The sequence below is a fragment of the Neophocaena asiaeorientalis genome, unplaced genomic scaffold (assembly GCF_003031525.2).
Source record: "Neophocaena asiaeorientalis asiaeorientalis breed wild unplaced genomic scaffold, Neophocaena_asiaeorientalis_V1.1 scaffold150, whole genome shotgun sequence".
Lineage (NCBI taxonomy): Eukaryota > Metazoa > Chordata > Mammalia > Artiodactyla > Phocoenidae > Neophocaena > Neophocaena asiaeorientalis.
Genome location: NW_020176571.1, coordinates 5,956,415 through 5,970,850, shown reverse-complemented (window position 1 = coordinate 5,970,850; position 14,436 = coordinate 5,956,415). Strand labels below are relative to the sequence as shown.

The 14,436-nt window shown below is 52.1% G+C and overlaps 1 protein-coding gene across 8 annotated transcripts in view; it reads left to right on the top strand.

Annotated features, from left to right (window-relative positions):
* CHD4 (chromodomain helicase DNA binding protein 4) overlaps positions 1 to 14,436 on the top strand; it is a 28,617-nt gene that overhangs the window by 535 nt on the left and 13,646 nt on the right. For 2 of the 8 annotated variants that reach the window (XM_024733081.1, XM_024733082.1), the window contains exons 2-22: positions 41 to 218; positions 3,740 to 3,861; positions 4,026 to 4,241; positions 4,448 to 4,641; positions 4,763 to 5,004; positions 6,633 to 6,760; positions 6,992 to 7,127; positions 7,273 to 7,451; positions 7,666 to 7,905; positions 8,524 to 8,727; positions 8,847 to 9,052; positions 9,379 to 9,510; positions 9,590 to 9,686; positions 10,369 to 10,560; positions 11,036 to 11,236; positions 11,421 to 11,558; positions 11,983 to 12,104; positions 12,230 to 12,403; positions 12,800 to 12,941; positions 13,035 to 13,166; positions 13,270 to 13,387. In XM_024733081.1, coding sequence (XP_024588849.1) covers positions 119 to 218; positions 3,740 to 3,861; positions 4,026 to 4,241; positions 4,448 to 4,641; positions 4,763 to 5,004; positions 6,633 to 6,760; positions 6,992 to 7,127; positions 7,273 to 7,451; positions 7,666 to 7,905; positions 8,524 to 8,727; positions 8,847 to 9,052; positions 9,379 to 9,510; positions 9,590 to 9,686; positions 10,369 to 10,560; positions 11,036 to 11,236; positions 11,421 to 11,558; positions 11,983 to 12,104; positions 12,230 to 12,403; positions 12,800 to 12,941; positions 13,035 to 13,166; positions 13,270 to 13,387 — 3,415 coding nt within the window. In that variant the 5' untranslated portion in view covers positions 41 to 118. Of the gene's footprint in view, positions 1 to 40; positions 219 to 3,739; positions 3,862 to 4,025; positions 4,242 to 4,447; positions 4,642 to 4,762; positions 5,005 to 6,632; positions 6,761 to 6,991; positions 7,128 to 7,272; positions 7,452 to 7,665; positions 7,906 to 8,523; positions 8,728 to 8,846; positions 9,053 to 9,378; positions 9,511 to 9,589; positions 9,687 to 10,368; positions 10,561 to 11,035; positions 11,237 to 11,420; positions 11,559 to 11,982; positions 12,105 to 12,229; positions 12,404 to 12,799; positions 12,942 to 13,034; positions 13,167 to 13,269; positions 13,388 to 14,436 lie in introns of those variants that run through there. The other 6 variants (XM_024733086.1, XM_024733083.1, XM_024733080.1 and 3 more) reach the window with 6 other exon arrangements.

Below are 14,436 nucleotides of genomic sequence, written 5' to 3'. Positions count from 1 at the left end.
CTAGTCACTGTTCTCTTTCTCTCCCCCCTCCCCCGCACAGTGACTCGGGCCAGTGTCGAGGGCCCCGGGCCGCAGGCAGGAGCAGCTGGGCCAATTCCCTGGCCGGGAGCGGAAGGGGATGGCGTCGGGCCTGGGCTCCCCGTCCCCCTGCTCAGCGGGCAGCGAGGAGGGGGATATGGATGCACTTTTGAACAACAGCTTGCCCCCTCCCCACCCAGGTAACAGCTTCCCCAAGGGCCCCGGGCAGGAAGGAGCCATCTGGGCCCTCCCTGGCGACTCTGGTGCGGCAGGGTTGAGCTTCTGGGCTTTCTCTGTGCAGTCGGAGGTGGAGGGCATCCGAAGGGAGTGGTTCCCTTCTGCGGAGCTGTTGTGCGAGGGGGCTGGAAGCCATGTGCCTTCCGGGCTCCGCGGACCGCGATGCAAGCTTGCTGCACTGTCTTCGGGAATGCTCTGCAGATCCCGGTTGAGGGAGCTCTCCGGGCTGGCAGGCTTTGCCTGGCGTGGGTCCTAGGAGGAAAGCAGGTAGCTGGGACCCCTGGAGGCTGCGCGGCGGCGGCGGCGGCGGCGGCGGCGGGGTTGAGGATTGCGGTTGGAGGAGACCAGCCGGGCATCTCTGCTAGTAGGATCCTGTAGCTGCTGCTGTGGAAAGGAAAGAGGGAGTGCGGGTTACTCTCTGATTATTTTTAGCTTCTGATCAGTTACCGGCTTTCTGTGCAGTTTCAACCGTGTGAAGTTTGAATTGCGCTCCTCAGCTGGGATCTAGAGCGCTTTTAGTCAGGCAGATCGCTGGAATGTTGAGTGAGGCTAGGGGTAGGATGTCATAGCCTGCAGGATATACTAGGAGGAGCAAAAAGAAGGAAGGTGACACCCTGGGCACCCCTCTTCCCCTGGCAAGTGGACTTAATCCTGGCTTTTTTCCCAGGAGGCTTCTGCCCTGTGCAGGTAGCCTGGGGTTTGGGCTGGTGGTGTGAAGTGTTTGTGTCGGTGTGTTGGGGGTTGTGCTGTCTGTGTTTTGGGGTGGCTCCTTGGCCTGGCCGAACCCCGGTGGCTATAACCAGCCTGCATGGTTGGCATGGCTCTTGTCTATCAGCTGATGGTGGATGTCATGTTTCTAAGTGGATGTCTCTCTCCTCTGTCCTTCGTTCTTCAGAGTGCTTAGCTAAGTCACCTACTTGTTTCCTTGAGCTCTTTTTAGTTTAGTGTTTTTTTTTTACATGCCATTTCTTCATCTTCCTTGTTTATATTTTTATTTTAATTCTGGAGCGTGCTGGTCCTGTTTTTGTTTCCCATCAAACATCTTTCACTTTTGCCTTCTCTTTCCTTAGCTCCAGCTGCACGTTGAGGTGGTCTGGGAGAGATGTTTCCACATTTGGCACTTTCTAAGTTGGAAGTCTTCACTTCAACCTGAGGCCACTTAGGAGAGGGTCAGTCTTCTTACTGAATCTTCAGCTGTTGGGATAAGAATCTTAGGCTTGAGCCTCATCACCGTGTAGGGCAAGGTGGTAGATTTCTGTGCTGTTGCCCAAGGTGGGGGTAGGGTGGTGCTAATGGTGAGGCAGTCCCATCCTTTCTGTGCGGGGCGTGAGAAGTAGCAGTGCCATCCAGCCAGTGTTGGTTCCACATCTTGGCTTCCTTGGTCTGGGGCTTGGCCCCTTGGCCCCTTGGTCTGGGGCTGCCCCTGTGTTGACTGGGAGCCTGTGGGCTCCCAGGGTGAACTCTGCCCCAAGCTGTAGCGTGACCCAGTTTTTCCACTTGCCCCACCCCATTCCTGCCCCTTTCCCAAATCGTTCTCTATATCTCAGCCAGTCTGCCGCTTGCCGTGTCAGCACATCTGCCTGAGAAGTTTGAGGGTCTTAGGTGGATGGAAGGGTGTCCCTTTTGCCTCCGCGAGTTTGTCCTTGTCTCTACTTCCAGCTTTTAGGGAGGCGTGGCTGATTGGGAAGGTGGGCACCACAGGGATTGCTGGGGAGAAGCCCTTAAGAAAATGATTCTTTCTGGTGAGAGCCAGGCTGGTGTCCCACTCCCAAGGGAATGGGAGGGGCTGTCTTGTGCCTGGCCTGATCCTGGGCTGAGAGGGAAAGGGGGAGGCCGATGGTGCTTTGTCCAGCCCAGCGCCGCCTGTTCCCTGGTATCTGCCTCGCACAGGAAGGGCGGAGTCAGAGGCATTTTCGGGCCAGTTCTGGGGGTCAGGAGCAGAGAGCATGTGTAGGAGAAAAGGAAGCCTTCTGTTGTCACCACTCTCTAGGTACTGCTCCTTTTTCTCTGTTGGATAGGTGGCTACCTCTGATCTGTTAGCGGTGGTTTAGGATCTGTGGCCTGCACTCTGGTAGAGGTGATGAGGAAACTGAGTTTCAGAGGCGTCTTGTGGGCTCCCATTCCTCAAGGTAAATCTTTTGGGTGTCAGAAGGAAGGTTGTGTGCTCTGCCCACAGCTCCACCGAACTCTTGTTAAGTCTAAGCTCCGATGATTGAAGGCATAACGAGGGAGTAAGTCAGCCCCTCACATGGTGTCACCCTTCAAGGTGTCTTGGGTTTCCTTGCCTAAGACATTATTAGAATGGCCTCTTGAGAACAGTGTCATCCCACAGTAGGTGTTTGAAGAGGTGGCATTTGGACCTGGGACCAGGTAGTAATTTGGGAAGTCTTCTGTGAGAGGGTAGTCTTTCCCCGGCTACCTCTCTCAACCACACTCCCTCCCCTGCCACTTCCTGTCTGTCCTCTGTTGGCAGCTGGGTGCCCTGGGTTGGCTTCTGTGGTCAGGAGCCATTTTCCCTCTCCTCAGTGGGTGAGGCATTCCCTCCTTCTCTCCACTCCCTTCTCCACTCCTCCCACCTTGAGGGGGCGGGTGGCTTGGGAAGCAGGAGGGGGAGGAGGAGGGAGCTGGTGCGCTGGTGTGAATGTCTGTTACAAAGGAAGCTGCCTCCTGGCCTTCTCCTCCCCCTCTGTGCCCCTTCCCACCTAGGCCTGCCCAGGAGCTCTCAGTATTACCCCAGGCTTTGTGTGTGCTCCCAGCCAGGGGAGGAGGTGGAGCCAGATGGGGGGAGGAAGGGGGGGGGATGGTGACAGCTGGGCTGATTTGGGCCCCTGGGGAGAAGAGGCTACTGACCCAGGAGAAGCTGGGGAGGAGCAGTAGAGCTGGAGATGGGGAAAGGAAATCAGCTTTGGGAGGGGGCGTGGTCCTGGGCTGGCACAGAGCCTGGGCTTGGAGGTTCTGGTGGTTCTGCGCACTGATGAGCCAGAGGGGTTCGTGAAGGGCGTGGTTTCTGGGACCCTCGAGCAGGTACTGTTCTGGGAATGTGCTGAGGGTGTATTCTTTAGTCTTTACCTTCTGCGTAGGACCGCTTATTCTCATTTCCCGGCTTATTGAACACTTGGTGGCTGGTTATAGGAGGACTAGGCATATTTCTCTTACTTGGTTAACCGTATGCAGCTTGATTCAGCTGCACCGGTGAACACATAGAGGACTCGTGTTAGGGATGAGGGAGAGGAGGCAGGGGTCTGGACAGCTGCCCGAGGTGGGCCTGGTCTGGCCCGGCAGGCCTATTTCAGGCATATACAGCTCTCTCTTTGTCTGTTTTTGTCCTGAGTATCAGCTTCCTTCTGTGGCGTGTATAGCAGTTCTCTTCAGTGGAATCTGGGACAGAAGGTGGGGGAATAAAGTCTAAAGCCTCTGGATTGGGCTCTAACCTTTTGCTATTGATCTGTTCCCTGCCTACCTTTCTTTGCCAAAATATATGTAGAAAACGAAGAGGACCCAGAAGAGGATTTGTCAGAAGCAGAGACTCCAAAGCTCAAGAAAAAGAAAAAGCCTAAGAAACCTCGGGACCCTAAAATCCCTAAGAGCAAGCGCCAAAAAAAGGAGGTGAGTGGGTGAGTGGGTGTCATGGGCAGCGGGGGGTGGGAAGTGCTCCGTGGAGGGCTGGGGCCTTCGGTGGGCCAGGTCCCGGGCGTGAGCCTCAGGGCCGTCCTGAGGTCAGCATGTGTGTAGCATGTGTGTGTGTCTCCCTCCCCCCTTCCCTGCTCCAGCGTATGCTCTTATGCCGGCAGCTGGGGGACAGCTCTGGGGAGGGGCCGGAGTTTGTGGAGGAGGACGAAGAGGTGGCTCTGCGCTCAGACAGTGAGGGCAGCGACTACACCCCTGGCAAGAAGAAGAAGAAGAAGCTCGGACCTAAGAAAGAAAAGAAGAGTAAGTCCAAGCGGAAAGAGGAAGAGGAGGAGGATGACGAAGACGATGATTCAAAGGTGCCTGGACCTCCATCCTCTTCTCTGTACTTCTGTCCTTTGTTTTCCAGACACTCTGCTGCCCCTTAGAATGTTTTCTCTCCACCTGTTTCTGATGATTGCTTCTTAGCCCTCTTACCCTGGACTTGCCAGCCTCAGTGGCAACTCAAACTCCCTTAGCGAGGGTGGGCACTCGGAGTCAGGCTTTGGCTTTGCTCTCTCCGCAGGAGCCTAAGTCATCTGCTCAGCTCCTGGAAGACTGGGGCACTAGGAGTCAGGCTTTGGCTTTGCTCTCTCCGCAGGAGCCTAAGTCATCTGCTCAGCTCCTGGAAGACTGGGGCATGGAAGACATCGACCATGTGTTCTCAGAGGAGGATTATCGCACGCTCACCAACTACAAGGCCTTCAGCCAGTTTGTCCGGTAAACAGGAGGGTCTTGGGGGCAGGAGATGGAGAGCGCTTCTGTAATCTCTTCTCACCTCCCTCGCCTCCTTTATTTTTAAACTTTTTCTCTTTTCTATTCCTGCCATTTTTTCCCCCAGACCCCTCATTGCTGCCAAAAACCCCAAGATCGCTGTCTCCAAGATGATGATGGTTTTGGGTGCGAAGTGGCGGGAGTTCAGCACCAACAACCCCTTCAAAGGCAGTTCTGGGGCTTCTGTGGCAGCAGCGGCAGCTGCGGCAGTGGCCGTGGTGGAGAGCATGGTGACGGCCACTGAAGTTGCACCTCCTCCGCCCCCTGTGGAGGTGCCTATCCGCAAGGCCAAGACCAAGGAGGGCAAAGGTGACCTGGGACTCAGTGGGAGTGGGGACTAGTGCGGGCTTGGGATGTCGAAGTTGGAGGAAGCGCGGACGCGCTATTCTGTCAGCCCAAAGATGGAAGCTAGGAGGTGGGAATGAACCGTGGGTTAGGAGGGAAACTGGGGAAGCTGGCCACGTAGAAATATTTTAGGTGGGGAATCTTTTATTGGGTTGGCCAAAAAGTTCATTCTGTTTTTTCCACGAGATGGCTCTAGTAGCACTTAGTAGTTGTCTTTAACTTAATTTGAAACAATTTCGTTAGGTTATATTGTGACAGCTGTCATATCAGCGTGCATTTAAAAAAAAAACTTATCAAAATTGGTGAATTTTTGTGTAGCCATTTTAATATTGAAGATGGAAGAAAAAAAGCAACATTTTCGACGTATTATGCTTTATTATTTCAAGAAAGGTAAAAAGGCAACTGGAACGCAAAGATTTGTGCAGTGCATGGAGAAGGTGCTGTGACGGGTCGAATCTGTCCAAAGCGGTTTGCGGAGTTCCGTGCTGGAGACTTCTTGCTGGGTGATGCTGCACGGTCAGGTAGACCAGTTAAAGTTGATAGTGATCAAATCGAGACCTTAACTGAGAACAGTCAACATTATACCACGCGAGAGAAGCCGACATACTCAAAATCTCCCAGTCAAGCGCTCAAAATCATTTGCACCAGCTTGGTTACGTTAATCGCTTTGATATTTGGGTTCCACATAAGTTGAGTGAAAAATATCTTCTCGACCGTATTTCCGCATGCCACTCTCTACTTAAATGTGAGGAAAATGTTGCATTTTTAAGACAAATTGTGACAGGTGGTGAAAAGTGGATGCTGTACAATAGTGTGGAACGGAAGAGATGGTGGGGCAGACGAAATGAACCACCACCAGCTATGCCAAGGGCCGGTCTCCATCCAAGGAAGGTGATGCTGGAACGGAAGAGATGGTGGGGCAGACGAAATGAACCACCACCAACTATGCCAAGGGCCGGTCTCCATCCAAAGAAGGTGATGCTGTGTATATGGTGGGATTGGAAAGGAGTCCTCTATTATGAGCTCTTTCTAGAAAACCAAATGATTAATTCCAACAACTACTGCTCCCAGTTAGACCAGCTGAAAGCAGCACTCGACGAAAAGCGTCCGGAATTAGTCAACAGAAAACGCATCATCTTCCTTCAGGCTATTGCAAGACCGCATGCTTCTTTGATGACCAGGCAAAAGCTGTTACAGCTTGGCTGGGAGGTTCTGATTCCTCCGCCATATTCACCAGACGTTGCACCTTCGGATTTCCATCTGTTTCAGTCTTTACAAAATTCTTTCAATGGAAAAGATTTCGATTCCCTGGAAGACTGTGAAAGGCACCTGGAACAGTTCTTTGCTCAAAAAGATACAAAGTTCTGGGAAGATGGAATGATGAAGTTGCCTGAAAGATGGCAGAAGGTAGTGGAACAAAACGGTGACTACGCTGTTACCGTCAATAAAGTTCTTGGTGAAAATGAAAAACGTGTCTTTTATGTTTACTTAAAAACCGAGGGAACTTTCTGGCCAACCTAGTATCTTTCCCACGTTCTGCTCTGTGGTGTGTATTTGGATTGTATGCTCTTACCTGCTTTCTCCTGATTTAGGTCCCAACGCTCGGAGGAAGCCCAAGGGCAGCCCTCGTGTCCCTGATGCCAAGAAGCCTAAGCCCAAGAAAGTAGCTCCCCTGAAAATCAAGCTGGGAGGTTTTGGTTCTAAGCGTAAGAGATCCTCGGTGAGAGCCCAGCCTATCCCCTGGCGAGGGTGCCTTAGCTAACGGGGAGGATGTGGTCTTATGTCAGGATTCAGGGTTCACGGTAGGTGCATGAGGATGTGGGGAGTTGGCCATAGAAGAGGTGGTTAGGCTTCCTTGCGGGGATTCCAGCACCCCTAGTAAAGGGTGATCCCTTCTCCATCACTCTCTCCTTCCCCTTGGCCTGAACCTCTGACCTTCTCATCCTGCCAGAGTGAGGATGACGACCTGGATGTGGAGTCTGACTTCGACGATGCCAGTATCAACAGCTACTCCGTTTCGGATGGTTCTACCAGCCGCAGTAGCCGCAGCCGCAAGAAACTCCGGACCACGAAAAAGAAGAAGAAAGGTGTGTTTCTCTTCTGTCTCCGCATGTAGTGGAGTGAGGGGGCGTGACTGGGGAAGCATCTCCCTAAGGAGATAGGGGCTGGGTTTAGGGGGTGGGGGGAGGTAGGTTTTTTCTAATAACTGGGCTTTCCCTCTTCCTTGCCTAGGCGAGGAGGAGGTGACTGCTGTGGATGGTTATGAGACAGACCACCAGGACTATTGTGAGGTGTGCCAGCAAGGCGGAGAGATCATCCTGTGTGATACCTGTCCCCGAGCTTACCACATGGTCTGCCTGGATCCGGATATGGAGAAGGCTCCCGAGGGCAAGTGGAGCTGCCCACACTGCGTGAGTGCCGGGCCGTCGTGGCCCTCTGGGACCCTTGAGCGGAAGGGTGGGATGAGGAAACTCTTTTGGGCCTGGGTGGGGGTAGAAGTGGTGGCGTTACTGGCTACAGGCTTTGGGAAGCTTTCAAAGGAATGATGGGCGCGGTTCAGACGGGGGTTGGGTGGGGATGGGGGTGGGGGTGGTGGTAATCTGACTCTGAGTTCCTTGACTGCAGGAGAAGGAAGGCATCCAGTGGGAGGCTAAGGAGGACAATTCGGAGGGTGAGGAGATCCTGGAAGAGGTGGGGGGAGACCCTGAAGAGGAGGATGACCACCACATGGAGTTCTGTCGGGTCTGCAAGGATGGGGGGGAGCTGCTGTGCTGCGATGCCTGTCCTTCCTCCTACCACATCCACTGCCTGAACCCGCCCCTTCCAGAGATCCCCAACGGAGAGTGGCTCTGTCCCCGCTGTACGGTGGGTGCCTGGCCCCGGCCGGTGGTCCAGCAGCAGGGTTTACCCCTCTTACGTGTAGGTGTCGTGAGGCTGAGGTGCAGGAGAGGTCACTGGAGAGCTACAGGCCTTTTAGCCCTGAGGCATGGATTTTCCTTCCTCGTAGAGTCACGGGATACCTTTGTTCTGGGAAACTGTAGGACTAACTTTGAACAGAGTTGATGCTTTGCCAGCTCTCCGAAGTGGGATGGAGCGGTGTTCTTTTAGCCCAGAATGTCCTTTCCCGTCTTGACACCCAGCCTCGAGGTCTTGGTGGCATAACAGGGCCACTGAATGCTGTTAGATTGCTTCAGAGAGGACTTCTGAGCCCCAGGTCTGTGACTTCTCTGTGCCTGCTTGTTCTGGGTTATTGTTGAAGTCTAGCTACTGGCTCTGTTAGGCAGATAGGAGTGATAATGTCTCACAAATCCTGGATGAAGTCCAGAAACAGAGAGGGAATTCTGTTCTTCTCTCCTGGGATTAGGGTCCTGGGATTAGGTCTTACTTGAAATGAGGTTTTAATAATGCTTTGATGAGGTTGAAGCTGCCTGTGGGCTGTGCCGTGGTAATGATTCGGTGTTGGATCATCTCTTTTCCTCTTAGTGTCCAGCTCTTAAGGGCAAAGTTCAGAAGATCCTAATCTGGAAGTGGGGTCAGCCACCATCTCCCACACCAGTGCCTCGGCCCCCAGATGCTGATCCCAATACTCCGTCCCCCAAGCCCTTGGAGGGGCGGCCGGAGCGGCAGTTCTTTGTGAAATGGCAAGGCATGTCGTATTGGCACTGCTCCTGGGTGTCTGAACTGCAGGTAAACCTGGGATAGAGTAGATGTGGGGCTGCGATGAAGAGGGTAGTGAGAGAAAACAGCCTTGTGGGTAGGAGTGGACATGACTCCTCGCGGACTTCCTTCTCTTGCCGCTTCTGCAGCTGGAGCTGCACTGTCAAGTGATGTTCCGAAACTATCAGCGGAAGAATGATATGGATGAGCCACCCTCTGGGGACTTCGGTGGTGATGAAGAGAAGAGCCGAAAGCGGAAGAACAAGGACCCGAAATTTGCAGAGATGGAGGAACGCTTCTATCGCTACGGGATAAAGCCTGAGTGGATGATGATCCACCGAATTCTCAACCACAGGTACCGGGGGAGCTGGGCCACACTGCGTTTGTCGTGGGCATACTGGAGGTGGGCAGCGTATCCGCGGGGGATTCATTAAGAAAATGGATGTTACCAGTAAGTTACAGTTGGATGAGACACTCAGTATGTTCTGAACTGACTGAATCCTGGTATTTGAGCCATAGACTGTAGACTAGAGATCATTTTTGGTGCAAAGACTGGTAGGCCAGATGTATTTGCTTCTGAACACGTGTGGTGTCTGGCCTCCTTAGAGGTCTAGTTTTTTTGAGGGGAGCAGAGCAGGGTGGCCTTCTGGCTCTGAGGGTTTTTTCTCCTTGACTTTGCAGCGTGGACAAGAAGGGCCATGTCCACTACTTGATCAAGTGGCGGGACTTGCCCTATGATCAGGCATCCTGGGAGAGTGAGGATGTGGAGATACAGGACTATGACCTGTTCAAGCAGAGCTATTGGAATCACAGGTGAGGGACTTTGATGAGTAGAGCTGCTGCTCATTGAGAAGGACTCCAGGCAGCTGTGTGACGTATCTGTCTTCCTTAGGGAGTTGATGAGGGGTGAGGAAGGACGACCAGGCAAAAAGCTCAAGAAGGTGAAGCTGAGGAAGTTGGAAAGGCCCCCTGAAACCCCAACGGTTGACGTGAGTCATCAGGAGAGGGAGGGCGGTTTGTCAGGTAGGACGACGTATGTTGTGTGCTCCAGTCTGAAGGCATGATCTCAAGTGATCACTGTAGCTAAGTTGCTTCACACAGACTGCTTCCCTAATTCTCCACATCTCTGTAAATCAGGGGAAAAATACTAGGATTACTTTATTTTCTCTCTTCCTCATCAGAAAAATAAAAACATAGATGTTAGTGTTTATATGACTGAGGAGGTGTTTTGTATGGAGGGGTCACATAACCGAGCTTTTGTGAAACTTATTTTGGAAACTGGGCCTTCTGACCCTTAATTCATGGCTCAGTTCTTCCGGGGTTTTGTGTAATATAAGGTGAGTCTGGTTAAGGTTAAACAGATAAATCTAGAGGGGGCATAGGATCATTTACCTGGTGGTTCCTGACCAGTAGAATTTACTGTACTGCCAAGGAGACTATGATGTGTCTTTCTTGGATGTCTGTAGGACCAAGATCTGCGTCTTGCCTTGCTTCCTGGAGGATCCTAAATAAAACACAAAGTTACAGTAACCATTAAGCACCTTTTTCCCACCATTTTTTGTGGCCCCTCAAGCAGGATCTAGTGAGAGTGTGTCAGGAGGAGGCAGCTGCTGTCTTACGGAAGGAAGGGAATTCCTGGCCAGCTCTTGACTTCTTTATTTCATCCTTCAGCCAACAGTGAAATATGAGCGACAGCCAGAGTACCTGGACGCTACAGGTGGAACCTTGCACCCCTATCAGATGGAGGGTTTGAACTGGTTGCGCTTCTCCTGGGCTCAAGGCACCGACACCATCTTGGCTGACGAGATGGGCCTTGGGAAGACCGTTCAGACCGCAGTCTTCCTCTACTCCCTCTACAAGGAGGTAGGAGAGCTGGGGCTGTTAGTTTTTTGTGTGGGTATTTTGTGTTCGTGGTCTTCTCTTACACTCTGAGGAGATAGAAAAAGGAAGAAAAAAAATTGGTCTCTGGCCCTGGAGAACAGTGTTGAGTGACAGTAAGATAGATGCAAGTACACAGAGACAGACTGGAGGGAATGGAGCTGTGGGTGGGATTAGTGGTGGGTGCCTGGAGCCTCGGTCCTGGGGGACGGATATGCGCTGAGACAAGCAGAACTGTGGGTAGAAGTAGTGTGGAGAGACATCGAGCGGCAGGGGTGCGGTGTAAGCTCCCTGCAGGGCAGGCAGGGCGTGTTGGTACATGGAGAAGGGAGGGAGAGGAGCGGCCCGTGCACACGCCCGTCCTCCGCCCACTCCGGGGCAGGGTCAGGGGCAGGGTGGGCGCTCGGGTTGCGTGTGGGACCCTCAGTCCTTACTCTCCGTCTCCTCTTCTTCCTCAAAGGGTCATTCCAAAGGCCCCTTCCTAGTGAGCGCCCCTCTTTCTACCATCATCAACTGGGAGCGGGAGTTTGAAATGTGGGCTCCAGATATGTATGTGGTGACCTACGTGGGTGACAAAGACAGCCGTGCCATCATCCGAGAGAATGAGTTCTCCTTTGAGGACAATGCCATTCGTGGTGGCAAGAAGGCTTCCCGCATGAAGGTACCTCAGCGGGAGGGAGACCCACCCTCGGAGAGGGGAGTTCTTGCTCTGGGCCCCTCGTGCCCCGGTCCCTGGGGTGAGGCAAAAGGATAATAGCCGGGAGGAGGGAAACCCCCTGGAGTCCCTTGACTTGGCCTGTACCGGCAGAGTTGGACAGGAGTGACCAGGTTGCCTTCTTGCGCAGAAAGAGGCATCTGTGAAGTTCCACGTGCTGCTGACGTCCTATGAGTTGATCACCATTGACATGGCCATCTTGGGCTCTATTGACTGGGCCTGCCTCATCGTGGATGAAGCTCATCGGCTCAAGAACAATCAGTCTAAGGTGAGGGGGGGCGCGGGAGGTATGGCCTCCAGTTTTAGTGTTCTAGTACTGCCTACTCATTAAGGGGAGACCTAGGAGGACAGGAAAGGGAGAGAGGCTCTCTGCCTTCCTTCCTCACTCGTGATAGATGACCCTTGGAGGCCAGGCCTCGAAAGTAAGATGGAGGGCTTTCCTGGCGGTCCAGTGGTTAAGAGTCCATGCTTCCATTACAAGGGGCACGGGTTCAGTCCCTGGTCAGGGAACTGGGATGCCGCACGGTGCGGCCAAAAAAAAAAAGAAAAAAGAGTTAGTAACGGGAAAGAAGATAAAGGAAAAAAAAAAAGGTGGGGATGGGGGCGTAACTGCTGGGCGGCAAAGCAGAAGTCTGTGGACATGTGCTGGAGCCCTCTTCTTATTGAATTCCACTTCTCTCCTGCCTCACCAGTTCTTCCGGGTCTTAAACGGTTACTCGCTCCAGCACAAGCTGTTGCTGACAGGGACTCCACTACAGAACAACCTGGAAGAGTTGTTTCACCTGCTCAACTTCCTCACCCCTGAGAGGTTCCAGTGAGTGTGTGCTTATCCATAATCGGCTCCGCATTCTTCTAATTCTTCCTTTTGCCCGTTTCCTATGTCACTTTCCTTTCTTCCTTTCCCCCTCTCCAACAACTTTTTCCTTTCTCTTTCTGAAGCAATTTGGAAGGCTTCTTGGAGGAGTTTGCTGACATTGCCAAGGAGGACCAGATTAAAAAGCTGCATGACATGCTGGGGCCTCACATGTTGCGGCGGCTCAAAGCTGACGTGTTCAAGAACATGCCTTCCAAGACAGAGCTCATTGTGCGTGTGGAGTTGAGCCCTATGCAGAAGTGAGTCTGAAGGGACAGAAGCACTGGCTCCGTTTTGCAGACACACTTAGACACCTGCCAGTCTGCACAGTGTTTCCTTCTCCATACTCCGCCACAAGGCGTGTGGTGACAGGAGCCAGCGAGGGCTAAAGAAACCTGTTGCCAGGTTGCTGGGGCCCAGAGTTCTTTTTTTTTTTTTTAACATCTTTACTGGAGTATAATTGCTTTACAGCGGCGCAGCCCAGAGTTCTTATTGAGTTAATCCTTACCTTGTTTAAAATGATGATGGTGGTGCTTCTTAGGTTTCCTCGGTCCCAAAGTGAGATATGTTGGAAAGAAGATCCCAGACCCTGGGACTGCATTATGAGTCACATAAAGGCTCTTCAGCATGACTTACTTGCTGTCTTGCCCACATAGGAAATACTACAAGTACATCCTCACTCGAAACTTTGAAGCGCTCAATGCTCGAGGTGGCGGCAACCAGGTCTCTTTGCTAAATGTCGTGATGGATCTTAAAAAGTGCTGCAACCACCCGTATCTTTTCCCCGTGGCTGCCATGGTACGTTGTGCCACCTCTTGTTCCTCCCTGGGCAGGAACTGCTCCGTTTGGGGTTTCTTTCAATATTTTTTTCTTTTTTGCTTATTTCCTCAGGAAGCCCCTAAGATGCCTAATGGCATGTATGACGGCAGTGCCCTAATCAGAGCATCTGGGAAGTTACTGCTCCTTCAGAAGATGCTCAAGAACCTTAAGGAGGGTGGGCACCGTGTACTCATCTTCTCCCAGGTATTGTGTGGGAGCTTTTGTGGGTAGCAGTGGACAGCTCAGTGACATAGGGGAGGAATTGTCATCTGATTAATCCCATAATTAAAGTATGCTCATTTTCCAGATGACCAAGATGCTGGACCTGCTAGAGGATTTCTTGGAACATGAAGGTTATAAATATGAACGTATTGATGGTGGAATCACTGGGAACATGCGTCAGGAGGCCATTGACCGCTTCAATGGTGAGAGGGAAGGAGTGCCTTCGGTCCTGGCACCCTCACTCACGGCCCTGGACCGATCACTTGTTCTTCTTGAGCATCTGCTTTTCTGTGTAGAGGTTTAGGGTCTTTTGTCAATTGACGTGGAAGAGTACTGTCGAATGTCTTGATTGGAAGGATGTTTGGATTATTGCTAGGAGATTGTTTATTCCCTTTGGAGTCTTTGTTCTTTCTGCTAAAAAGAAGGGCACTTTATTTAACCCTCCGCATTGCATCTTGAGGCCCAGGAGGGACCAGGACTTACCAAACCCAGATAGCAAGTTAGTGGCAGGCTTGTCTCAGTAGCCACTACCACCTCCTCTTCTTTTTTTTTACTTTTTAATTTGAAATAATTGTGAACTTAAAGTTCAAAAAATAATACAGAGAGTTGGTGTATACGCTTCACCCAGCTTTTCTTAATAATGACTTATATGACCTCAGTACAATGATCAAACCCAGGGAATTAACACTGGCGTCATACTACTACCTAAACTGTAGACTTGAATTGAATGTCACCACTGTTCCTGTGTCGGGATCCAGTCCCAGATCCCACGTTGAGCGTGGTTGTTGTTTCTCTCCCAGTTCTTCATTCTTTCCTTTCCTTTCATGACGTTGATACCTCTGATGACGACTGGTTAGCTCTTTTGTAGAACGTCTCTGTATTTTTTTTTTTTTTTTTTTTTTTTTTGCGGTCCGCGGGCCTCTCACTGTTGTGGCCTCTCCCGTTGCGGAGCACAGGCTCCAGACGCGCAGGCTCAGCGGCCGTGGCTCACGGGCCCAGCCGCTCCGCGGCATGTGGGATCTTCCCGGACCGGGGCATGAACCCATGTCCCCTGCATCGGCAGGCGGACTCTCAACCACTGCGCCACCAGGGAAGCCCTAGAACGTCTCTGCTTTGATATTTTCTCATGCTGAGATGGACACTAGACATTTTGGACAGGAATCCCGGAGAAGCGATGCTGTGTCCTTTTCAGTGCATCATTCCCAGGGAGGACATGATGTTGATAATGTTCCATTGCTGGTGTTAAGCTTGA